At 36.2% G+C, this 27392-nt stretch overlaps 1 protein-coding gene across 2 annotated transcripts; it reads left to right on the top strand.

Annotated features, from left to right (window-relative positions):
• Positions 1 to 1598: 1598 nt before the first annotated feature.
• On the top strand, positions 1599 to 25274 carry LOC121326976 (zinc finger protein 644-like). Of its 2 annotated transcripts, XM_041270680.1 has the most exons (7): positions 1599 to 1747; positions 6724 to 6771; positions 16976 to 19969; positions 20404 to 20973; positions 22555 to 22680; positions 23203 to 23305; positions 24045 to 25274. In XM_041270680.1, the coding sequence occupies exons 1-7, from the start codon at positions 1711 to 1713 to the stop codon at positions 24235 to 24237; spliced, it is 4071 nt and encodes a 1356-aa protein (XP_041126614.1). In that variant the 5' UTR covers positions 1599 to 1710; the 3' UTR covers positions 24238 to 25274. The 2 variants fall into 2 exon arrangements, with proteins under 2 accessions (XP_041126614.1, XP_041126615.1); XM_041270681.1 differs by lacking the exon at positions 6724 to 6771.
• Positions 25275 to 27392: the final 2118 nt, after the last annotated feature.

Here is a 27392-nt window from a genome sequence, read left to right as displayed (position 1 = left end):
AACTATGCTTATATGAAGGACGTGACATTTTTAAATTAGTATTGTTCTGTTTACCCTATGTATATCCTTACTGATTCGAGCTGGCTCATACTTTTTATACTGAACAAAATAGTAATACTTAAAGGATTAAGCAAAACAATACATTTGATCACACAGCACTGCTATTATTCATTCTACAGTGGGCTGGTTGGTTTATTTTGAAATATGTAATCCCAGACATGTTGCCGTGTTGGTTATAATTTATATGTGGGACTACAACAAACGAAATGGATTTATGTTTCAGTAAAATGCCGTAATCTCTGTAATGCTCTGAAAAACACGGAGTAGACATATTGTTATCAACGTCGGAGGTTGTGCTGCAGACAGTTTGGATTCTACCCGTCATGTGACTCGTGAGCACTGCCGCAGAACTGCAAACAATAGAAACGCAGGACCCTCGGTGCTGCTTGAACTGTGGGCTCGGGTCTCACAGGCACCCAACGGAAACCTGCCAGGCTGAGCTGAGTACCCGATACCCACTGATGACGTCCGAGGAATTGAGAATGAGTTTGAGCACTGGCCCACTTCTTACTCTTGATATGTTAGGAAATTTTTTTTTTTTTTTTTTTTTTTAGTAATTACTTGTTTATATGCAGAAATGCATCATGAAACCAGCCTGTATTTTATGAGTGTCCTTGTTTCATACAGTTATACGTTTATTTTAACACAGAAACCACAGCTTTTTCCTCCAGTCAGGATAGGAGCATGTCTCTTGTATAAACATAATTATTTTAGACATACTGCTCTTAGGCTACTCATAAACATAACATTTATGCTTCTTTAATAAAAACCTTCGAGCTTTTCTTTAAGTTAGTCGAAATTTTCCGTGAAGCATTGTCTCGTCCCAAAGTTTTCAATTATAAGTATTGTATGTCTATACATGTTGCGGTTCAACCCAATAAGACAGTATTACTTTCCTCTTTTTTAGAGAAAATACCTTAGTTTTTTAAGAACTTTTCGCGTTGACCCTTTATCAGGAGTCCTACACGTCCTGACGTTGGCATTGTAGGTTTTAAAAACAGGGAGTTAAGCCTATTCGGTACACCGTTTTATATAATATATATATCTATATATATATAGATATATAATATATAATATATATATATATATATATCGTATCTGAACAGACAACCTTGGCACATTTTCTGCTCGATTAAGATTTGTTCTTTAGGTTAATTAACTTGATTTTAAGCCTAAGGGGGGGACAACATTTGCATTAACTAAACCATCTATATTTTTTACATACAGTTAATGCTTTACTAGCGGTACGTGAATTTAATATACAATTCAATTTGCTCCACGCTATCCCACCTTTTTTCCAATCTTCTACAAGCTGCCACTTTTACCAAGAATGTTCCTGCTGCCTGTCTGGAGTCTTCCATTCTACAAACTGGGGAAGGCCATTTTTCTTTGTATGATGTCAAACTAAAATATTAAAACTTGACAACAATTACAGAAAGCAGTAAACGCGTTAAACTGTAAAATTGTATTACAAATGCCTAAAATATACCCAGAAAGTCACGTTTTAACCGTTGACCTGTTTCTGTGAGTTAAGCATGGTCACTGAGCATCCCTCAAAGATGAATGGGTTAGCCTGCAGAAGAGCAAGCAAAATGGCGGCTGTGAAATGGATGGAGGACGATAGCGAACAGTAATCAGGTGTAACGGTTAATGTACATACTGTTCACGTTTTTTCCGAAAGGCAAAGGTAGGTCTGCAATTACGCTAGAAAATGTCGAGTTGTTTGATTTGATATTGAAGCGCCTCAAGCTGTTTTCAGCACGCCGCGTCATGTGTTGGTTGGGTCCTTGGTATGGAGCTTGTGGACACGGCTGCACACAACAGCACGGGAGGTAATCAAGAGCCAGACATGTCAAATGGTTTTTGGGCTAATTGATTCTGTTTCGATACCATTCAGTACCATGCGTGTTTGCACAATGGGTAAACACATGGACAGACCCATTCCAAGACGTGTGTGCTGTTGTATTATTAAGTCTGGCTGCAATCACAAAAGTTTTTAAGAGCTTTTTGAGAGAGAGAAAAAAGAAAGTCAGCGCCACAAAAAATGTGTTTTTACTTGAAGATTTTACCCGTTTTAAGTGTAAGGAGTCACTCATACATTTAAAAAAAATATATTATTTCAGTACAAGTAATGGAAAACAATACAGTATTTTTGCTATTGATACATTTTCAAGGGCATTTTTAGTTAGGATTGACCTCGTGAGTTGCTTCATTCAGTGCCTTAGCAATCTCCAGGTCAAACTTCCTCTGTCCAATTGGGCGCATCATAGTACCTGCGCGTGTTGCTTCTCATCTTTCTTCAGCATGAACCCAGCCTCTGCAGTTCCTTGTCAGAAGAGACGAAAATCTGCTTTGTTTTGACTACTTTAAACCCAAATGAGTTTGCATGTTTCCAGCGCCCTTGGTATCCAACTTGATTACTTTTTACCAGAAGTTATAAAAAGTGAGAAAGAGGAAGCCATGCTTTCGAATCTCTTGAGTTCTATTGGCAATTGTTATATTGAACTGCTGTGGTGCTCAGTTTAAATATATTTCCTTAATTTTATGTTCAACTGTGCCAGCTGCAGGAGCATTTATGAAGGCTACTATATTATATATATATATATATATATATATATATATATATATATATATATATATATATATATAATTGTCCAGTTATTGCAGAGCTTTGTGGTTAAATGTTGTCACTAATGTTTTTGTTTTGCAATTTACAAATATATATTGTTGGTTCCTTTTTTTTAGCACAGGTTTTTGTTAACTGTTTGCATGTGCAAACATATTGCAGCTGTTCATTCCATATGGGAAGCCACTAGTGCTTGAAATGGAAGGTTTCCTGTAGGTAAATCAATGCCCTTTATACTAGTCCAGACATGGTGTCTATGTGAGGCTTCCAATGACATGCAAAAAATAAATACATAAATAATAATAACAATAATGTAACGTGAAAGAGGGGAAAACAACCTGATTTCCATTAATTATTTGAACCTGCTTTTTGCTGACAGGCAACCATTTTGTGCTTAAGATGTAATCAAACAGCCTAATTGGAATAAATAATAATGGCATGTATTTCAATACTGTGCAGGTTTATTTGAATGCGTTGTTCGGTTGCAAGACAAGTATCTCATTTTAGTAGTCGTGTTGTGCATGTGTTTGTGTGTTTCTTAATTTTTTTTATATGAAACCAGTACTGCAAAATAATGAATGCATGGCAGTGATAATGTTTGTAGGGCCATTGATAGGAACACCTGCAATCTGAAGACCTGCCCTTGACAATTGTATATATTTAAAAACAATATATTAAAGTGATTCTCGCCATTTGATGAATCTTGTTATTTACACAGCTTTAACTCTTTCGACAGTGATTTACAAACCAGTATAGAAGTCTAGGAAAGACTTCTCAAAAGCTCTTCAGCAACTGCACCATTATTATCAAAGTATGAGATGCATATAGTACAGAATTTGGATTAAAATGCAAAATATGATGCCAATCAGGAAAAAACAACCAATTTCCTAAAAATCCCATGTTTGCGATGTTATGTCAGTTGCCATGGTCTCATTCAAAGTATTCAAGGCAACTATTAATTACTACAATATAACAGATCTCAAACAATATGGTGTTTTTGGCTTTTCTCTCAAGAGTGCTTGTTTACAATTCTCAGGTGATTGTTGCACACAGTTGTGCATATCTTCAAACCTTAGCTGAACATATTGTGCTCTTTTCCAATAGGCCCAATGTTAAGCCATGTTGGCTTGTCGGGTTTCAAGTTGAATGGTTCAGTATGAAGTCAACTTCTGACTAAATATGTAGAGCTGTCTAGAAATTCCACCTCTTTACATCAAACATAGACAAACAAAGTTTTATTTGTATTGTATTTATATATGTATCTCCAGTCTTTTAACTAGTATAAAAATATATTGAAGTGACTTACAGGTACAGGCTATTGTAATGAGGTTTTTTTTTTTTTTTTTTTGCATAGCCATTAACTAACAGGGGTGGCAGTTTTAGTAGACACTGCTAATGTGAAGGCGTTTCCTGGTGAATATTACTTGCTACTGCAGTGCTCTCTCCCTTGCATGGTGTTTCCTCCTTCATGTGAACCTGTGCACTTCCTTGCAGAGCCAAGTACTTTTGAATTGGCCGTAAAGCAAATCATTTGGATGTGTTCAAAAAAATTGAATTTCGGTTAAAATCCTATATTCTGAAAAATAAAATCAGTTTAGGTTAGTATTGGAAGTTTGTTGCTTCAAGGAAAGGGCCTAACAACGTGAGCCTGCCACCAGATGTTATGATATTCTACAGAAAGTCTGAGCTGCTGTATATTGCTCAAACACGTTACCCACATGAAGTCTGGGGGCAGACGTTTGGATCCAAACGCTGATGAAAGCTGAAAAGAGTAGAGTATATAGCATAGGACTAAATTACTAAAATATAGTATCTTAAAATATTTTCAGTAAAGGCATATTGAAGTACTAAGTGTGGTTTAGTGTGTATGTGAAATGTATTTTTGCTGGCAAAAAGTTGATTATATGGAATTTTGTTTTGCCTACTGTCTTTAGGCAATTAAAAGCTTAGCTGATCTGCTACATCTTATGTCCATCTTGTACTTTAACAAACCAGAAACCAAAAACCCAGCAAGAGGCAGACAACATTTACTCACTTATATGTATTTGCTTTGGAGAACAGTAGTCATTTATTAGTTCTTTACTAGGGCTGGAAAGCTGATTTTGATCTGCAAATCACAATCTAGAAATGGACATCTTTTATATAAAAAAAAAAATTAAAAAATCCCTCTAGAGGTCAAAAGTGGAACTGCACAAAGGGCTCTTTTAGCAGACATTTTGTGTAATGACACGTGCAGTATTCAGGAGTTCACATCACAGTGTGCCTTTAGAGCATTAGACCTTTATAAAATGGAGTTAACATTTTCCAACTGTAGAAATATGTTGTTGAGAAATGGGGTTGTTTCTTAGTAAATGTTAATTGCATTATATTTGTACAGTAGTTGGTATCACAGCTGTTACTTGGTCAGTCCTAGAAACATGAGGACCTGCATTCCAGGTAAAGATGCAACGGTATAGATTTCCTAAACAGAAACGGAACCGAAACCAACATTTGCATGGCTTAAAAACTTCTCCCGGGGCCGAAAATGTATGAAGGAGTTGATAGAAACCGAACCGATCGTAACCAACTTGTATCTCTAATTTCAGGTGCACATGGGCAGAGGCTTTTGAAATTACAAAATGAAAGCATTTTTTATAAGCAAAATGAGGTCAGTTTGTCCCCTAGTGAACATTGGTCCACATCACAGAAAACACAACACAGTTGATCACAAGAGGCAGTCTGGGGGGACACCTAAGGCCAGATTCACACCTGAGCGTTCAGTCACGTATCCCAATTGCTTCTGAAGTCACGCAACTCAATTGCTGTGTCCACATCTGAGCAATTACTTTCCTGTGTCAACAAGTTTCATTTTTTTTTTTATGATAACTGAGATGACAGTTTTTTTTTTTTTTTGTTTTTTTTTTTAAAAAAAAAAAAAAATTCCCATCTACAAGGTGAACTATGTTTTTTTGGTTTTAACAACTGAGTTGACCAGGTTTTTTTTTTTTTTTTTTTTTTTAGTGTGTCCCTTGTCTACAAGTTTAGAATTGTATTTATTTAATTAAATTTTTAACAACTGGGGTGACACTCTTTTTGGTCAGATCGTAATGTGTCCAGTAATTAACGGTGAAGAGTTGGATTTTTTCAACTGTTGTTACTTTAAATGCCATATTCCCTCACGAAAAAACAAAGCCATGTAAAAGCTTTTTTTTTTTTTTTTTTTTTTTTTTTTTTTTAAATTACCGCTTCTTTGACAGGATATGCAAGCTGTACAGTCGGCATTATAAGAACCAGTCAGAGTTCGCCATTTGCCTGACTCAACAGAAATCGCTCAGGAGGTTGCTTGGAAAGTAGAGCCCTTTTTGTGGGCTACTTCAAGCAACTGGTTGCATCACTGCTCGCAGCTGTTTGCAGGGACGTCCACATATAAGTGACTCGGTTGCATGCAACGAAGTTGTGCAACTGATCACTCATGTATGGACCCAACTTAAGACTGAATGGATGCCTGGCGGTAGCCAGAACAGAAATAGGACAGGTTGGGTTGGTCAGAAGATGAATCATGAAAATGAAGCCTAGATGAATGAATAGCTACAACAGTAGAAAGAAAGCATGGAAAGAAAGCACTGGAGCACATGTTGATATTTGAGTAAGTGACAGACTTTCTCTTCAGTGAACCATGTACTTATCCTTTCACACTACCTACTCGGTGTAAGTCACATGGCTCGCTAAAGTCAGATTAAATGTCTTCATTATTTTTACCCCACTGTTCCTAAGCGCTGAGCTGTATTAATTGTTTATAAAAGCTTTGCAGGCAACCCAAAGCAAGCTCGTCGTTGATATAGTGACCAGGTTTTTCTTTTTTACTGTTCACAGGAATATACAGCAGTGGAGGCGGTTGTGTACATTCTTCCGTACTGCAAGTCGATGTCTAAAACTTTTTTTTTTTAGCTTCAGCTTTATTTTGAGAATCACTCATATCTAGTGATAAGAAATCATCAAATCTTGACAAAACTGTAATTTTATGCAACAGTAACTGTTCTTTCATTTTCCTGTTGCAGGTGAGGTTTCAGATGAGAACAAGAAACACTTTTTTTGTCAGTGGACTGGTAAGATTGACATTATTCATTCATTCATTCAGATGCTACATTGCAGCCTAAAAGTTATGTCCCTGTATGAATTACGTCACCTAAATAGTTATGTTTACATTCTTGCAAGGTTTGTTTCTTATTCTTTGAAGTGGGTGGTGCACCTGTGGTCTAAAACATCATCTTTCGAACACAGCAGATTGAACTAAACTGTGATTGGCAATAAACATTTTTAGAGCAGTTTAGGAATTGTGGGATTCTTCCTAATGCTGAAACAACATTTGATAGGTAAGCAGTCACTACAGCACAATGAGTCTTATATTGGGAGCTGAATACCCTTGCAAAAACACAGTCTCTATTTGTAAATGTTGCACACATTGCAAGAAAGGGTTTGGAGCTCCAGCCCATTGCTTACTTAGCTGGAATGCAATGGACGCTGTTGTTCATACACATACCACTATAAATATGTAAAAGAAAGCTGAGATATAACAATGTCCAAAGAGTTGTAACAACATTCTGCTTTCATCTCAGTCAAACCAACACAAACCAATCTATTGCGCTGAACGTGGTCACTTTATCAGTGTCTTGCACAATCCAGACTGTAAGATGTGTTCACGTCTAGTTGAAAGATTGACCCAAACTGATATGACTGTCCACAGTGGTAAAGTAGATGTTAGAAAAAAAAAATGTTCAGTCTAATTACAAAAAGTTTTTACACATTTAAAATAAATAAACAAATAAATTGCACATTTAAAAAATAAACCTCTTTAAGAGGAAACTAATATGTGCAGCGTGGACCCCTTCACAATCTTATGTTGACAGTATATTAGGTGGAATATGAGAAACCCAGCTTTAGTGCCCAAGGTGCTGCACAGGTGGGCTACCTTATAAAAACACATGCATCCGTTTACTGTGTTATGTTCAATTTGCAACCTCCATATGAAGCATAATTAACAGAGCATGCATTTTAATATCCGAAAAGGTAATAGTATACAGTACATTCCAAAAAATGCAGTACTTTAATGGAGATGTAATCTAAAGGAGTTTTGATAGTTTGTGTTGGCCATGTGGAATGCATTTTTTAAGCAAAAAATGCATTTAAAAGTAGGCAGTACAAACTAGCAGAACTAGAGAGAGGTTGCATGCCATGCCATTCGTTCCACATTGGTGTACAGTTTGCATAGTTAGGATTTCCAGATTAACGCATGCTGTCTGTACTGGTTTCGTAGTACAGTATCTGCCACAAAAAAAAAAAAAAAAGTACACAGCAATAGCTTATGTTTACCATCTTAACCCGATGTGGCATAGCGGCTAGGGATGGGAATATTAAACCTATCCACTCTAAATAAGTGGTTAAATGTTGAGTAATATGCTAGATGTATAACCTGTCACGTGACAAATTTCTCCAAATGCCTATTTAATGTATTAATTTTAGTAATTTATCATCATATACAGCAGGCATTGGTTCCAGAGTCAAGGGCGGATATTATAAAAAGGAAGCGGTTTGGCAGTTGCCTGCAAGTAGTTTTTGTAATTGGTGCAACAGAAAGATTGACACTGGGGAGGGTGTTATCCTCGGTCGATCTGGCGCTTCATTGGTGCACTCTGAGTTCATGCTTTAGTAGACATGGTATGGTGTCCAGTCCACAGGGTAAGGGAGTTAATGACAAGCCTTTTTTCTGACGTTTGTTATATTTTTTAATAAAATGGCATCTCTAAACAAAGGGACGGTCAAGAGAACCTTGGTATGTAAATAATTATACCAAACAAAATTGGCCTACCACAAGAACACAAGTTCAGTGCTTCACCATTTGAAGTAAAAAAAAAAAAAAAAAAAAAAAAAAAAAAAAAAAACATTCAGAAATTACTGTGGATGGAGCTACTGATGGCAGTATAAAACAAACATCCATAACATTTGCTATAAATTGGGCTTAACAGGGAGTGATCACGTTATCTACTATGAAGACAGTGTGTGTGTGTGAATTGTGAATGCAGCAGTTTTGAAATAGATGTAAGATTATCCCAGTAATCCAATAGCAAAAGAAATATATTATTTAGTACAACTGTTTCCACTACAGGTCTGTCTTAAAATCTGTAAGCATGTTTGAGTAATTGTATGTTTACAGAGCTTTAAATTCACTACATATCGCAAAAGACATTAATTAAAAATGAACTCAGAGGTATAAAATGAAACTGACCAACAGGTATTGCAGATCACCATGACTGAAAACCGGCGGAGACGTTATATGTACAGTATTTCCCTTTCATTCAGTCAATACAGCATATAGGGAATGAGGTGATGCTGCGTATACTACCCTGGCTTAGAAACCCTACCCATCCGGATTATAATAATTGGTCACTCTAAAGTTTAAAAAGAAAAGGCAGTGGACCTTTTACGTGGTTTCTATGTTTGTCTTTATTCACAATCAATTTCTGTCATTGTCTGTACTTGACTTTAGTACCATTGTATACACATTTGTCATTTCCAGTCCATAAATTAATGAGGTTATGGTGTTTCAAGAGACACGGTTTGCAATTTTAAAGTATTACAAGTTTGATCAATTTAAAATAATGAGTCTCAAGGGCCTGAAATACTGGTAGCCACAATTTTCTAGGGCCTGAATAATGATGGTACTTCATTTATATTTCCTGGTTGACCAATTGTAAATGTACCACCGACTAGAACGAATGTTTGCTTCAAATAAAAATAATACTGTACAAACTGCGTGATATTACTAAAACACCAGATACTGTATTCCTTATATTGTAATGTCCTAACAAGTTTCCCTGCCTTAAGATAATGTATTTGACATTGTTATTAACACCAGTGCATATCAGCTCCCACCTCCCAGTAGGGATGGGGGCCCCTGGCGGCCCTGAGATCCACACGGGGGGGCTTGATGCATCGAACCACAGGCTTACTATTCAAATATTGGCATTACAGTGTATGAACAGTAAAGTTAAGTGATGTTAATAATTTATTAATACTGGAACTTTACAAATGAATTTCTGGTGTATTATTTGCCCATTCTTGAATAGATTTCTTGTATTTTTAAAAGTACAGTACTTCCTTACATTGCCACAGTATTACTGGCATGATTCTCTTCTAGCCACATGGTGGCAGAGTATGGCCAGTGTATTTAAATGATGTTTTATCCGGTTGTGTCAGTGTATTCATGTATAAATAATTTAGATACACTAGTCCTGTACTGTACATTACATTGTTCCTGTGCAAATTAGAAAAAATAACTTTCCAATTAAATTTATTTATTTAATGATTATTAAATAGTCAGAATTCTCCATTGTACAGTGATACTAGAATATTTTGTGTACAAATTTCTGTATTCCGTTACTAGAGACTATACCAAATATTAATACGAAAGTAGAATAGAAAAATATATAATAGTCACAATGTTTGAATTTGGATTTATGTAGACTCTGTTTACTCGCAAATTCTGCAACAATGATATAGATTAGCTGTTTTTATATATATATAGCTGCTAACTGCAATATGTATTTTTGTTATGTACATGGCAGGTTCTTACAGAACACATTACTGACGGTGTACTGCTTTTCTATCCCAATATATAACTGTATCTGTTGGAACCCACAAAATAAGAAAATCATCGACTTAATAATCAAAAGGTGTTGATGTTTTTGCTGTTCATTGAGACTCTAAAGGCAAGTGTGAAAAGAGACATTTATTTGTGGGCTGCAAGAGATGCTAAAATCAATATTACCAAGCCCACAAGAATGTTGTATTGATGTGGAAGGTTTTCACACGTTGAGCACCAATTAACCGAAATTTAAATTCTGTGCTGCTGTTGATTGAAAGGGTAAGGGCAAAAGTTTGCCACAAAATTGGTAGCAAAGCACCTACACCTTTGGCATTTGCTATCAAAGTTCTAGTTTGAGAACACTTTTGCTCATTAATTTTGCAAGAAGCAATAATTTCTTTTTCTGCTGGAGCTTGAAGTGATATTTTAGAAACCTGCTTCTGGAGTGCAGAGGTTAGATGCAATTAAGTCCATACACTGAATGAGCACGCATGCTGTTAAATGCATGCTGAGTGTACTTTGGCATTCAGAACCACTATTATTGATACAATTAGTAACACTCTGATTAACCTGTTTTTTTTTATTTGAATTGCCTAATGAATACTACTGTATGGGTTTACTAATAATTTGATAATCAAAGAAAAACCGTACATCTAGAAAACAAACTACCTCTGGTCCAATAATAGGAAAAACAAAAAGAAGTGGGTTACACAGTGTATCTTTTAATGTGTGACATCGTAATTATTGAAATGTATACTAAACGGATGTCTCAGCACCAGTAAATGAAACTCTAAAATTGAGGATATAATAAGCAAAAACTTGTTAGCAGCTTTAATGAGTGTTGAATCACAGCTAGAAGAAAACTGCTGGTTATTTGCAACTGTAAAAAAAAAAAAAAAAAAAAAAAAAAAAAAAAAAAAAAACTAATTTTTCAACATTCATGTGTCAAGGACACCTACAAATTTTATCACACATCACAGAAAATCAAGAAAGTTGAGCTGCCACTGTTTTCACAAACCCTTCTTTTTTTCATCTAAAAGTATGTATAAATAAGTTGAAATTCTTTTTCAATTTTTCTCCTTTTTTGAATTATTAGATTGAATGAATTACTGTTGCTGCTGTCCAAATCAGATTAAATTTACGACGACATCCTTGTAAAAAAATGCATATATATATATATATATATATATATATATATATATATATATATATATATATTATTATATATATATATAACAAAGTTAAACAGATTAAACGTAGTGACACTACAAATATTTATGTTTTTGTGCTCGATGCTAACGGGAGAAGGAGAAAGAGTCGAGGCTTAGTGTAGCAATCAGTAGCTACTTAGATTTCCAAACCTTTAATATTATTTAAATATTCCTCTGTATATAAATCGTCTGAGAGGCCCAACAACAGCAGTTAAACCAAATATAAACCACATTAAACAAGTGTAATAGGCAGAACTGCTTGAGGTGAAATCTCTTGTACAATAAGACACGTTCCAAACTAGACATAACAACTTGGAAACAAAAAATAACACATATAAAAAATAACACCTAATTCTACATGTAAAATTATTGAAAGCAACTTAAATATTTGCAAATATTTAGTCAAAAGTATTTTTTTTTAAATTGTCAGAAAGTATAAACTTTTTTTTTAATCGCACCACATTTCCTGCCAGTTGAAAGAAGTTTTGGCTTTGATGGAGAATAAGTCTTCTGAATCCGTTTAGTCGGGAAGGTATTGTTCTAAAGCTTCAAAGTTTGTTGTTTATTCCCCCCTTCACACAACATTCTGCAAATTAGACCATGTGAACAGTAAGAACAGACATAATCTGCTCCACACACTGGAAACCGTTCTGCCAGAGAACTGAATAGGGCTCTTTTCTTGTGAACTTGGTGTTTGATGTACGTACCTGCTCTGTAACATGACTTCACTGAACTGTCACTTGTTACCTGTCATATTTTATCACAGAAAACCTACCTTTTTATCAGCAAAATTCCCATCAGTGCACCACAGTATCTTCTGTATTTAAAATGGGTTTTTCTTCTTTTTGAAGGTTTTGAGTTCATCAGAAAAACACTGACAAAACTTTAAATCAGCAAAGGCTGACTTATTCAGCCATGGACATATTAGTTTGTAGTTACTTGCAGGATTTATTATTATTATTATTATTATTATTATTATTATTATTAATAACTACTATTTTTGTGTAAAATTAAACATTGTAGTTGGAAACTGCCTAATTTCCAAAGCATTCTTTTAACCTTTGTCGTTCCCTTTACATTACTTTCCTGCAGTTGTTTTTGTAGACAGATTTATATCACTGTTATCTGTAACATTTGCACTCGCAGGGCATTTGCTATATGATCAGTTTGCTTGCCCTGAGGACTGATGTAGAGTTATCACTATCATTCATAAAAAAAATGGGCCATTGTTTCTGTCTTTTTTTTTTTTTTTTTTTAATCAAATTTTTTCCCCAGCAGAGTCCCCCATCAAACAATGCTAGCCATTATTAAGCTAAGTTTCGAATGTGAGTGTTTTTCAATCGATCAGCACTCATTCAACCTCCCAGTTGTAAAATAAAACTGTTTTTTTTTTTTGTTGAGCCCTTGGCTGTGATCTGGGATTCATAAGAATTCCTACAAGTCTTGACTTGCATCAAAAAAAAAAAAAAAAAAAAAAAAAAAGACTAAACAGCTTTTTTCCTTTTTAAATTGCGTTCATTCTAAAAGGCATAGCTATTGAGTGGAATGCTGTGTGCTTCGCCTCCCAGGTTTTTTTACAGTGATAAGTGTTCCCCCACGAAATACGTGCCCTTAAGCTTTGGTGGCATCTTTCATCTGACAGGTGCCTGCCACGAGGTTCATCTTATTTTAATACACAAGCCTTCTTTCATACCGTATCTCTAAAATACATTAAATGGACAACATTCATTGGAATTTAAAATAAAAAATAGGGATCGATTTGGGGTTCCACCAACAGTTCGTCTTTTAGGATGCCACAGACCTCAACTAGAATAACTTGAAAACCTTGGACATTAGAACACAAAATAAGGCAGTTTCCAACTACAATGTTCAATTTTACACAAAAAAATAATAGAAAAAAAAATAGTATGCACAGGAGTGTAGCGAAACACTGAATCAATAGGATCTGCTTTTTACATTTGCGGGTTCACACTCCATTCTTAACAACTTGCCAAGGCCTGTCCTGTAATCACCCAGTGCCTTCTGGGTAATAGAGACCTTGTGCTGCTGCATGTTACTAGTGGCTCTCAAAGGAGCTTGCGTAAGTCATCACTAACTTACATTGTTAAGCAACTTACCTAATGGCTTTACAGCAGACAACTGCAGTAAGTACCGTGAAATTATTACATGGTTGCAAAAGCTATTTTCCCTGACTAAAGGCTACAGATAATTTGAGCGGGTGTCATCTAGAATAACAGCCCGGTTGCTTCTGCTCATGACTTGTACAATCGAATGTACAACCCCTTTTAATGAGGAGATGCTGTTACTATGAAAATTGGTTTCATGAGGCTGGTCTTGCCCTTTTTCTAATAACAAAATAAAAGTAAAGCCACCCCCACCTCACACACACAATGCTTTTTTGCACATAAACTGTTGTTAATAAGTGTTTTGGTGGATTTTAGTTTTTTTCCTCATTGCTAACTACAGATTCCTATTGATTAATACTCTGAGTAGCTCATTTGTTCTCTTTGGGAATCTAGAGGTGTCGGCTTGAATAGCTGTCCTATTTGCACAGTGCTTTGAAATGCTTGCACATGAAAGGTATTACAAGCTCCCATTGCATTGTATAGTCAATGGCTCCTATTACCCGTACTTGTTTAATGTCATAAAATTATATACATGTTTTTGGGTTTTTTTTTGTAGCTACTCTGTGTGCATATTGGCTCTCTCTTCATAACAAAGCAGCAGTTTCCTGACTCGTTTGGACGTGGAGGGCTGACCATTCCCAGTGGTACCTCCCCTGCTGTGGCCTGAAAGCTGTCAACTGTGTAGAAAGCCAACATAGATGATAGTTTTCCTTTGTCTTGTATGGCATGTTTTGGCTTTTTTTCTGACACTAAATCAACTTCTCTCTGAAGTCCTAAACGGCACGTTTTGGTATTGTGTCTCTCTTAACAGGTAGAAGAAGCCTTCAGTGCTACAAGTGCAGATAACTACCATATTCCCATCGTTTTACCCTGCTACCGAAAATCTACTACAAATCTGTGCTTTCTATGAACTCTCATTCAGACCGGGCCAGCACAGAATTGATCAACTTTCAGAAATGTATTTAGACCAAGAATAAATCTGTTTTAAAAGTCCAGGCTGCATGCATTTTCCACTAACTTAACACCTATTAAAATAACAGCATGTGGTGACTTTGATGCAAACCATTAATTTTGATCTCAACTGCATGTGTACCATCCCTCAAGACCTCCAATCAAGGTCATAATTCAAGAGAATTATTTATTTTCTTATGTGAATACACCCTAATGCCTTAACCTAAAACTGTGGGGACAAACTAAACAGCAAACCGGTTTGTATTTTTATATAACCTCTTATATTTCTTGTGACTTTTCCATTCTCGTGTATTTCGTTTTTCCGTCTTAGTTATCAGAGTGTTATTGTGATTCTAGATCTTTCTTCTATTGGGGTATTGGTAGAGTGGTTTGAGTGTGTCAGGTAAGAATCGTGTAAAAATAATACTTCCTTGCAAATACTGTAGTAATTTCTAAAACAAAAAAGTGTGCTGCAGAGTATTGCTGACAGGAAGTTTATATGCTTTTATTAAATGGCCCAGGAAGCCTGCTCTGAGGAATAACAGAATAATTATGATAATATGCAATTATCACCTCTTTTTTTTTCTGCTGTAATCTCAAGATGTAGTGTATGTGGGTGTTGCTGCAAGTGCTGATAGTTTGCAAAAATACTGACATTTGAGGTTTCCAAGTCAATAAGATTTCTGTGTTTTATATGCTGTAGTAGTGGTCTGTAACTATCTTTACAATATGGGTTGAACAGCAGACTTTCAATTAAAAATGTATATTTATCACAAGGTGGTGAAAAGTCATTACCAAATTCTAAGAGACCCGTGTGAAAACGTTGATTCAGGTCCATGTTTAGAATCGGGCTGATAGACTACTGTTTTCCAACCATTTTAAACATTTTCTGCTGAGTAAAAAACAAAAAAAATTCAGGGATCAGGGTTTTGTTTCCTGTCGTGTATGTGTGTGTGTGTGTGTGTGTGTATATATATATATATATATATATATATATATATATATATATATATATATATATATATATATATATAAAAAAAAAAACTCAAATTTATCAATAAAAAGAGATTCGTACAAATGTTCAGCGTCAAAACGGTTCCATACGGAATCAGGATGTAAACTTGTACAGGCTTTTGAAACAGAAAGCCCGTTAATGAGCTTTATAATTTGAGAGCAGACATAATATTCCGATAGCTTGCCACCCTGCTGTTCAGAGGGTACCAATGAAGTTTGCTTTAAATGCGAGGCGTCTGTTCTTTCTCTGAACCCCTAGCACCAGAACAGATGGGTAGGATATGGAGCACGGAAGGTTTTACCTCTGAGGTGGTAACAGTGAAGCCACTCATTAACACTGAATTTACCACTTCGTTAGCAACGTTGCTTCCTGTTGCGAAAAGCTAGTATTGGATGTCAAATCGACTGAGCGTACATTTGTCTAGCTGTATGATTATAACAAGCTTGGACATTTTTAAACACAAACATTGATTTCAACCACCTCGTTTCATTTTAAGGCTTGAGTTAAATTAATAGACTTTACGTCTCCTCGTTTTTACTGTGGTTTTTAGGTTTTGTTAAGTGCTAAAAGATTTTAAGTGATTTCTTTCAGTGTTTCACTACATTTTTGTACACACACACACACACACACACACACACACACACATATATATATATATTTTTTTTTTTTTTTTTTTTCTGTGTAAAATTAAACGTAGTTGGAAACTGCCTTTCTTTTTACTAATATCTAGGGTTTCAGAGTAATTCTAGTAGAGGTCAGTGACATCCATATTAAATCTTATTTTTAAAAAGCTGTATTTGTTTTTTATAATCATTAATGTTTTTGCTTGAGGTTTTTAACGCCTGTTTGTATGTGCCCACCTCTTAGGTTCTGAGTATTTAACACAAGCGCTTCATGCTGGGAACTGTTTTAGCACCATTTTAGAGTGATAAGATGGAATACCATCTCATTGGAGGTTTGTTTTGTTCCCATGGAAATTGGTCAATTTTAGCAACAGCTGAGAGTTTTAAAGGGAGAAGGAGGAAGGTTGTAACCCAAAAGGTGTGGAATCCTTATTCTCTTCTCATAATTAAAGTCCCCGCTAGAGTATTGAAAGCTAACAGCGGGATTTGTTATGCATGGAAATGGGAAAATTGGTGTTGAATAATAATGGGATTGCCATCTGTAAATCTTATTTTCAGGAATCAAAATACTGCACACAAGGCCATTGTTTATGCTCGAGAATATATTAACATGTGTAGTCGACTAGGATTATTCAGGTGCAGAGAGCATCAATTCCACTGACCAGAATGTGTGTCATTTACTTATTATGCTATGGTCCAATCCATTTATTTGTTTTTATTAATGTAATATTTTGTTTTTCAGAACAAACTGTAAGAATGGCTGATTTGAAGGAGAATGCAGGTGCTAATGAGGAGACCAATTATGACTGTGTTAGTGACCGTCCGAATGCAAAACCAACATCATTAAAGAGTCAGGCATCATCAAGGAAGAACAATACTTCAAGTCTGCCTGAACAGCTGTCTGGGGACAGTTATGAAAAAGCCTTAAATGGAGCCCAGCCATCTCTATTTGTACATAGTGGTGTTCCTGCTGTTTCTATTGAAGACCTCACCTTGCCTAAAGGAACTGTTGTTAATGGACCTGTTTCACACTCCACCTCGGATAAGCTTTGTGTCCTGAAGAAAGGCAGTGTTTCATTAAGTGCTGCCCAACCCTCAGAGCAGCCTGCTAAAGTTTCAAGCCCTCAGGTTTCACAGAGAGTTCATGAGCTTAAGGTTCCTACTCCGCAAGCAGCTCAGAAAACAACACAGCAGCCATTGATGTTTTTTGTCCCCAACATAGTGCCTGTTCAAACTCTGAGTGGTGCCAACATACAACTACCTAGTGTAGCTGCCACCGAGTCTGAGGTGGAAAAGACAAGTGGAGATGAGGAAAAAGCAGAGGAAAGACCCATCAGTGAAACAAAGAAAAGTGAAGAGATTAAAATAAGGAATACCAGAAAAGTGGAATATGCAGTGGTTTCTTCAGAAAGCTCCTCGGATGAATTTGACAGTGACCATGACCTCAACTGGGATCCTCAGAAAGAGTTTATGCAGTTCCTGTTGGATGGTAACGATCAAGATTTGGAGGAGGTAGATGTAGCCCCCCAACCTACAGGTGAAAGGAGACGAAAGCGCAAGATGGATATAATCGAGATGGAAGACCTTTCTGAAAATGACTATTCTGATGTACATTATCCATCCAAAAAATCGAAAGTGGTGGATGTTTTCAAATACGAGCCAAGTTCTGCCAACCATGTTTCGATTAACAAAGTACACACCTATAAAAAAAAGCCTGCAGTGCAAACATCCGTGGATTCTCGAACAAACTTCCCCTGTGAGACAGTGGAGGCGATCAAGCAGTTTATTTTCAGCTCGCCAGCAAAGAAATGGCATGATGGAAATAACACTGTTAAGACTGACAAGTTTCCTTTTGTGGGAAACAAGTTTTCAAAGAAAAAGACTGCGCCATCACCAGTCTTAGGTGCTGAACAAGAACCGTCGTTTTACCCGTGCACAAAATGCAATGTTAACTTTAAGGAGAAGAAGCACTTGCACAGACACATGATGTACCATTTAGATGGGAGCACCCAGTTTCGGCACGTGGATGTTCCAAGGCCCTTTATATGCAAAGAATGTGGACGCTCTTTTCGTGATCGCAACTCTCTACTGAAACACATGGTTATCCATCAGGAGAGGAGAGAGAAGTTGATGGAGGAAATCAAAGGTCTAAAAGAACTGCAGGATGAAGGCAGGAATGCAAGATTGCAGTGCCCACAGTGTGTATTTGGAACCAATTGCCCCAAAACATTTGTTCAGCACGCTAAAACACATCAAAAAGATAAAAGGTACTACTGCTGTGAGGAGTGTAACTTCATGGCAGTAACCGAACATGAACTGGAGTGCCACCAAGTTGATGCCCATGCTGCTACAGTGAAGCCCACGTACATAATTATACAAAGTCCGCAGACCAAAGGTGAGAAAAATGTAACTGCGAAGTACGATTTGCACAGTTCTCTTAAAAAATCAACAACGTACACTTGTAAAATATGCCCTTTCAACACATCAAGAGAAAATGTCCTTAAAAAACATGTTGAGTATGTACATCAGCAGCAAAACTGTGAAACGTCTAGAGCTGCCATTGAGCAGCAGAAATCTGTAAGTGAATTCAAGAAAGCAGGTACCTACAGACTGCAGACGAGTCCGAAGTACGGTTTGGAGACACACATTTTCAGAAAGGTGCCCGAAAAGCCATCTTCGTCTGGTAGTTTTTCAGGACTCCTTAGAAAGAATTTAAATAGACAGAAAGCAAGGAAAGGGGCAATCAACTCATTGGCAGCTAAATTGAGTCAAAGCAATTCTAAATCATCTTATTTACAAGGGACTGACAAGCAAAACAAGCTATTCGTCCATCAGCAAGCTGGAGAAAGTGATGTGACAACAGGGTGTCTTTACAGAGATGCAGAAGAAAACTACAGTGAGAGAGAGCCACAATATTCAAACTTGTTTCCATTAAACCATAAAAAGCGAAATTCTAAGCCGAGCTACGCTAAGCTGCTTGTTTCAAATGAAGAAGAATCCAGTAGTTTCTTACCCGGTTTTGATTCTGATCAGAGCGTAGGGGAAAATAAGGACTTGGTCAGCAGGAATTTAAAAGAAAGAAGTTATGTAGGAGGAGATGTTTTGAATTCTGATGATCAGTATCCAGATGCTCTTCAGAAAAAAACTGCTGTGGTTTTACAGAAATTAAACCTACGTGTGAAGGAGGAGAGTGATGATTATTATTATGATGATCCAGCAGAAGACAGCTTTGAAGACACGTATGACTTCAGTGACTATACAAGTGAAGCTACAGCCAATTTTCTAGACTGCAGTGAAAATGAGCAAAACCCTTACGCTAGGAACTACTTTATCCGTAGGCAGCGGAGTCCAGTGAAAGGAGATCGGAGTTTGGATAACCGCTCCGTCAGTAATGCCCATGAGAACGATAGCGAAACAATACACATGTTTAAAGTGAAGGAGGAATGTATTGAAACAGAAGTTTGCTCAGAAACTCAAGAATCTGGTTTGGTGCCGCACAATGGTTCCTTTTCAGATTTGGATTTGACACCGTTATCTGTTGAGAGTAAATCCTGCCCTTACTGCCCTGCTGTTTTTGAGTCTGGTGTTGGCTTGTCCAATCACGTCCGAGGGCATCTTCACAGAGTGGGTCTGAACTATAACGCAAGGCATGCTGTTTCGCCTGAACAGGTAGCATCACAAGACAGAAAGCCACGCATCCGAAGAAAGATAGGCACTATAAGGCGAATTAAAAAAGGTAAGTTTTCTGGTTTTTCCTTTTGTTTTTGTTTTCATTTGTATTCATGGGTTAAACTGTATATTGTTTTATGGGGTATTTCAGTGAAATCAAAGTGGGGTAATAAATGAAGTGGGGTATAGTGGATTATTGGATCTTGGTTAAAGGCATGATAAGCCATGCTTTAATGTCCATGCAAAATCCTGCCTCTTATTAGCACTAGCAACGTTATTATTAGTATTAAATTAAATAAAAAATAAAAATAAAAATAAAAAACAACTTTAATTGTCCATAAGGCAGATGAAAAATGGTTGTTGCTTATGTGTACTTAATTCCTTTTCTGTACTATATGACATATGTTGTCCAATTGTCTGCATTAACTTATTTCTTATTTCTAGTTTTTTTGGGGGGGCCTGAATGGGTTCAAGAGAGTTAATGTTGTTTTGTTTTGATAGCGGAGAAGTCTGAGTCACAAACTGAACACACATGTCCTTTATGTGGAGGATGGTTTGACACAAAGACTGGACTGTCCAATCATATCCGAGGTCATTTAAGAAGGATCGGTCATCCAAAACAAAGTGCGAGTAAATCCCCTGTATGTATTCTAAATGAGATTATGCAAGACAAAGAAGAATATAAAAACATAGTCAAGATTCTGAACAAAAAACAGTTTTTATCGAGACCATACGTTTCTCAAAAGTTTGCCACCAGTGACGGCCTGTTCCTGTCACCCACTGGAATACCAGTTAAAATTCAGCACGCCAATCAGGAAACAAAACCATGGGGTATATCTGCATCTCAGCATGAAGAGCAGAGTCTGGAAAACAAACCGAATGAGGCAAAACAAGTCAAAAGCTCTCCTTCAAGTTCACTAATTGAGCTTCTGAAGAAGAAAATGGAAGAGGAAAGGGACATGAACCAGAACCTCTCCCACACAGCGAGAAAGCGACTCTCTGGGTCTCCTTCCAAAGAGAATGTTGTAGCCCATCATCATCCACTGAAGGTGGATCTAAACTGGCAACCAGGTAAGGCTTTTTAGAGCATTTACAGGTCAGACTTACTAAACTTCTGTAAAAAAACCTGAAAGCACAAGTAAGTCTCAGGATGTTCATTTGAGGGCTGAGGCATAACTTCTGAAATAGGGCTGTTTTGTCATGACAGAAGTCTTGCTCAGTGTACCAAACATACCGTGTTCATGGAATGTATCTGGAGCGAGAGCAAAAGAGCAAACTCAGTAAATCTGGCCTCATAATATTTTCTTAATTATAGTCTCGGAATTCCCTACAGACCCTTTTTTTGGGGGGGGTTGTTGGTGGTTTTTGTTTGTTTCCTTGTAAGGCATTTGATTGCATTTTTTTAAATATATTTTAGTATTTCTAAATTAAGCACTATTGTTCTTCACTGTACTGAATTTGAGAAAAATTGTTCGCGAAACACATAGGATACAAGCTAGACATGTTATATCTCAAGTACCCGGTAATGATTCTCCCTATGTCTCAGATGTTAAAGTGATGTTCTTTTCTTTAACACAAAGACACGAAAAGCAGAACAGAACAAACTAATCTGCATTACTCTGCACATTAAATGTAATGAATGTACAAAAGCCCTAAATAAAGTGTTTTGTTTTGCAGCTGTTTTGTATATTTTAACACCTCTACATCCTTCATCATTTAGGTAATGTTAAAAGTGCTCTGCTTCATTCTTGGAAAGGATTGGAAGAGTTTAAAAAGAATTCGTTTTTTAAAAAGCGTTTTTTTTTTAATTTCAAAGGTCCTGTTACTGTTGTCTCTTGGGTACCCCCACCTTGAATGTCTCGTGGGTTTAAACAAATAAAGTTAAATAAAATATGAGAGTGGGCAGTCACAATGTAATTATTGTAACGTTCATCTAACTTTTGAAATTCAAATTATGCAGATTATGTGATATATCTGTATGCTTACTTACCTCTTTTTAATGCTTGTCAAAAAAAAGGGGAACGTAATTGCATGATGTTTGACGTATGGCAATGAAAACATCTTCCAATTATGTTCCGACACCTGATTGAGCTATTGAAGGCAATATCCTTTGAATCGCTTCAAAGTTTGAGAAAACTTTGCAGACAAGTATGTTACCGACATGTCCTCATCCTGTGGGATGTATTTAATGTCCGTTTGGATCACAAACCATTTCAACAGTTGTTTGGAATCAGTACTTCCTGATTCTTGGAGGATTTAACATTTAAAACTACTTGGCCTGTAAGGGAAATTGGCTTTAACAAAGTCTAAAACAATTAGTTAAAAAACAATACTATCATTTCCAGACAGATGTCTGTCTTCCTATGGTGTGAAACTAAAGGAAGTTGTTGTTTTCTAACAGTCTTTGATATATGTCATTGTCATTGGTTAATGTTGCTAAAACACCTTTTTATTTTTACAGCATAAACTGTTTTTTTTTCTTTTTAAGGAATCAGTCGAACCCCTTAAGTGCCATATTAAAATAAAAAATAAATACAGATTTAAGTTAAAATGATTTGCATGAGCTTTTTGAAAGCACTTCCTGCAAAGCATTAAATACATAAGTTTTGCCTTAATTTTTTTTTTGTTTTGTGTTTGGGTTTTTTTTCACAGAAAAAGGTGAACTTAATAAGAAAATCTGTGTGCATTGCAACACAACGTTTCCTAGTGCAGTTAGTCTGTCAAACCACGTGCGAGCTTATGCACGGAGGAAAAGAGCCGCACTTCTGGATGGAACAAGTAAGACTTTTATAATTCAATCTTATCAAGTAAACCTGTATTGAAAGACCAGCTTATTTCATGATGATCCCAGCTGGACACTGAACATTAAGCAACCCTTCAAATTGCAACATTTATTTCTTTCTAAATGTTGCTGCTGTGTCAGGCACACCCAGAATATGAAACGATGCATAAACCACATTGGTTTCAGGTTCTGGTTGCTTTTCTTAATTCATGCATAACTAAATTACATTTTCAAGTAACATGTGATTTCATAAACTGTAGAAGGTCACCATCTGATTACAAAAGTCAGTTGAACTTTATAAGTGTGTGCAGTATTGTTGAATCGGTGCCCTGTTAGTGGTAGAATTTTATTTTTAAATCAGTCCCTTTTGCATAAACTACCATGTGGTAAAGTAATATAAGAACATGGATGAAAATGGAAGTGACAACACTTTCGATCTAGAAGATTATAACTATAACTTGAAAAATTGTTTTATTGTTTGTTTTTTTGGGGGGTTTTTTTTGGGTGGGTGGGTTTAGCTTATGACTGCAAACAGAGGAAGCCCAGATCGAGGCCTGGAACAAAGAAAAAGATGTATCCATTACCTCACACAGCTGATGAAACATACAGACTAACTTGCAGGTATAATAGTTTTTATTTCTGAGTTATTTCTGAATGTTTAGTTTTATAATGAAGAAGGTGTAGATACTGCTAGTAAAAGTAGAAGTAAAATAAATACATAATTCACTGGTAAGGCCTCAGGCCTGTAGAGATTTAGTCAGACCTCAGGACATTTGGTAAAGACGCCTTACAGATCCTTCACAAGTGTTTCATGGAATTGTAGAAGTGCATTACAGGATGTTGCTGGAAACCCAAAGGTTTGGGCCTGCAGCCGGAAATATACTGTACGAATGTGCACTGTAGGAGGGAACAGTAGGGCCCAGTCTTCAGTTTGAGCACCAAGGGAGATCAGGCGGATTAAAGCTGTTCAACAGGGACTGGTCAGACTATTAGAAACACCTGCTGGGGGGGGGGGGAGGGGCCCATGTTTCCAGGCAGGGTGGCACTGGATTTCACATGCCCAGTCTGCAAGGTGTAAATTGTTTTGGAGTGAACATTTCTTGATAATTTCTGCTTCTCGGTTGGGGTGAAAATATACAAGTTCTTCAGAAAAATTGGCCCATAAAGGGCTTTAACTTTTGAAAGTGCACTATTTTTTTTTTTTTTTTTTTTTTTTTTTTTGGGGGGGGGGGGTTGTTTTGTATAACCTCTGTAACTCTAGTTAGTTTTACAACCTGGGTATTCTTTTATATTTATTTTGGTGTGTTCCGAGTTAACACATGTTACATATCATAATGATCTGTTTATAAATGTTGTTTAGGTTCTGTGACCTAGTCTTCCAAGGTCCGCTGTCTGTCCAGGAGGATTGGATCAAACACTTACAACGGCACATAATGAACGCAAGTGTCCCACGAACTGGTGCTGGCATGGTGGAGGTGGCATTGCCACCCAAAGAGGTGTCTTCAGTACCCGAACATGCAGCTCCTTTACTGGTGCCACAGACAGCCTTGTGATTTAAAGCAAAGCTAAAAAAAAAAAAAAATGTTATGATTCAAAAGATACCGAATATATATTTTATAATGCATACCCACTGTACCATCCCCTTTTTTATATCAACATCTTTCTATCATTCATAAAAATAAAAGAGTCAGATTAAATACAATAATAACTTGGTCTCGAGTCTAAACTCTCCCATCACTTCTGTATTGCTGGGTATTTTTCACTGAATTTTAGCAGGGTTCGAAACACAATTTAAGGATAGTCATTGATACAATGTTTTTCTTTCCAATGGTACATCTAATTCACCATGTGAATCCACTACCAAAAGAACAACCCATACCTCAAATCATATTCTGTGCGTAGCCAGTTCTAGAAAATACTGTTGGTATCTAGTAGATCAGTTCTGCATGTACTGTAAACAGCCTTACACTAAAAACGGTTTAGATGGAATGATAGTATTTTCATACCAGGCTAACAGTATTAAACATTACCTGTAGAGATCACTGTAAATGCTTTGAAATATTTTCAGAAAATAATCTTTACAATAATTTCAGATGGGTGCCACACCCACCAGAACCAGGGTGACTGTTATTGGTTATCTAATTTTAACTTAACTATCTGTAAAACAAACATGCAGTGTGAACATTTCAGTTGTTTTTCTAGTTAACTGGTTTCCAGTAGTGTTTTATGCAATGAAAAATCTGTTAAACGTAAATTCTGTTTTACATGTGAGATCCTTTGTAAATATAAAACTTGGGAGGACTGTTTTTTCCAAAAAATGCTAATAAAAAAAAAAAAATATATATATATATATATATATATATTAAATAAAAAAAACTGGAATTAAAACTTTGAGACCGTTTTTCTGAAAGTTTCAGTTTTATAAAAATGAAACATTCAAGCCTATTAATAATTGATACAATAAGCTTGTCTTATTCCATTGTTCAAGAACATAGTTGTTATTATTAAGAGCCCTAATGTAAAACTACCTTATTTAAACTTATTAACTGTGTCAGGGTGTGTGCTGAGAATCTTCTGCAGAAGCTTTTTTTTTTTTCTTTTTTTTTTTTTTTTTTTTAGCAAATTATTATTATTATTTATTATTATTATTATTATTATTATTATTATTATTATTGCAAACACATGCTAATGGTGCTGACAGTTATTTTATGTTACATTTGCTAAAGAATGTTTTTAGTTTTAATACTTCTAAAAAGGTGTGAGTTTCTTGGTATTGAATGTAATGGAAGCAAAGGTAAACACATTTGTTTGTGTTTTAATTTCTGGATGTAATGGGATACGAATATGTACTGTGTAATCGTTCAGCTTGTCGCTGTAGATAATAGCTCTCTTCTGCTGAATAAAAATGTGAATTGGGGAAATTGTTTCGTTTTTTGCCTCCTGCCAAGGGTGTAACTTGTAGTGAAAAACTATTTTTAGAACAAATCATTAGTTTTTTCTTGTTAATAAAACATTTGGTTAAAGCATTTGTTTTTTTAGATAAACCTCATGTTTATCACAAAGTAGTAAATGTGTATGTACACTTCACAATGTAATTCTTCAGTTACTCCTCAAATCAGTCTTGACAGACAAATGTCAAATCTGTATAACTCGTATCATGTTAATACTTATAGTGTATCTATTCCAATTTATTTTTTTTTTTAAATCAACGTTAAGCAAAGGGACCGTTATCGGAAGAAACCTTTTAATAGCAACCAATTGTCTCAATGGACTCCCTAGTGTTTTCCTATATATTCTAACCATGCAAAATGGGGTACAGATTCTTCTACTGTATTTTTTTCCATTCTTTGGAGCAGATTTGAGGCCCAGGACTGAGTTGCATGGTCATATCAAGATTAAGTTGCACTCGCAGAGCTGTGAGGGGAAGCTGTTACAATGCCAGCCTGCAGCCACAATCCAGAATCGCCAAAGAAACAAATAAGGACAGTTTGAACAGTGGTAATTACAATTTGTTAATTGCATTTAATTTGCGTTGCTCTCGACTGTTAATAGTTTAGCATGAAACACTCTCCTGTGCTGCCCGTCTTCTAACTGGCCTTTCCCATACTTAAGAATAAGTTCTCTATTGTAAAATAATATTGAGGTACACCTTAAATAAAACGGGATCTGTGCAGCTTTCTGAAAGTCCATAAACACCTTTTGACGATACAAATGCTCCTGATTTCTCAGAGGACTGAGGGGTATGCCATTTTGTGGGACAAGCTGCTACTTGGTGCAGCTGCAATTTGATACATGTTGATAATAGGTTTGCTAAGGATCAATGGCAAAGGGCTAATCCTGCAGTTTACCATTTCATCCCAGGCAGTATTTAAACCAGTGATCAAAGCTGTACAAACCAATTGCCCTCATAGCAGTCTAAAGGGAATCTGAGTACATCAATGCCTTTTTCTTTGGGGATAATTGTGAGGCTTGGTGGCTTCATTAGCTCCCATGGCTGTATCAAAAGATGTACTCCATCGAGGTTGGAAGTCGCATTGTGGGCAGACGTCCTCGCAAGGGGGTTAATAAATAAAAAGATTATAATGAGATTGTAGTACCATGACCAAGTTTTGTTCCCTGGCAGCATTATGGACAAGAAAGGGAGGGAACATAAAAAAAACATGTTCCTGGTATAGAACCTGCAATTGCCATCTGGTCTACCCAGGCAAGCAAAACTGGTGTTCATTAGGCTATATAACACAGTTTAAACCCCAAAGGGATCTCTTTTAATTTACAACTGTATATACAAGCAATCCTATTTAAATTTTGGGGGGGGGGGTTATTATTTTTTTGGTTTTATACATTAACTAAACAAAGACTCTACTTGGTACAGAATATTTACTTGATAGTGTAAAAGTGTAACTTTGCATTAATCGTGTGTGTGTGTATGTATGTGTGTATGTGTGTGTGTGTATAATATATATATATATATAATATGCATTATTCAAAGATCAAGACAATTGATCAAACCCTGTTGGCTGGTCAATTTAAAGTTCCGAGACCCAGGAAAATCAATAGGCTTCCATTATCATATCCAGCGAGGTCACTGGTCTGTCAATAAACTGTTATAGTTGCTGTACAAGGGTGAGACTGGCCAGTCAGTCGCTGCTGACAAGAGGAAAACATGCTGAGAGCCACAAGGTACAAGTTAGAACATAGATTTGCACTT

Source organism: Polyodon spathula, chromosome 14, assembly GCF_017654505.1.
Source record: "Polyodon spathula isolate WHYD16114869_AA chromosome 14, ASM1765450v1, whole genome shotgun sequence".
NCBI classification, from domain to species: Eukaryota; Metazoa; Chordata; class Actinopteri; order Acipenseriformes; family Polyodontidae; genus Polyodon; species Polyodon spathula.
The sequence above is the reverse complement of the archived record's forward strand: the minus strand, read 5'-3'. Positions and strand labels throughout refer to the sequence as shown.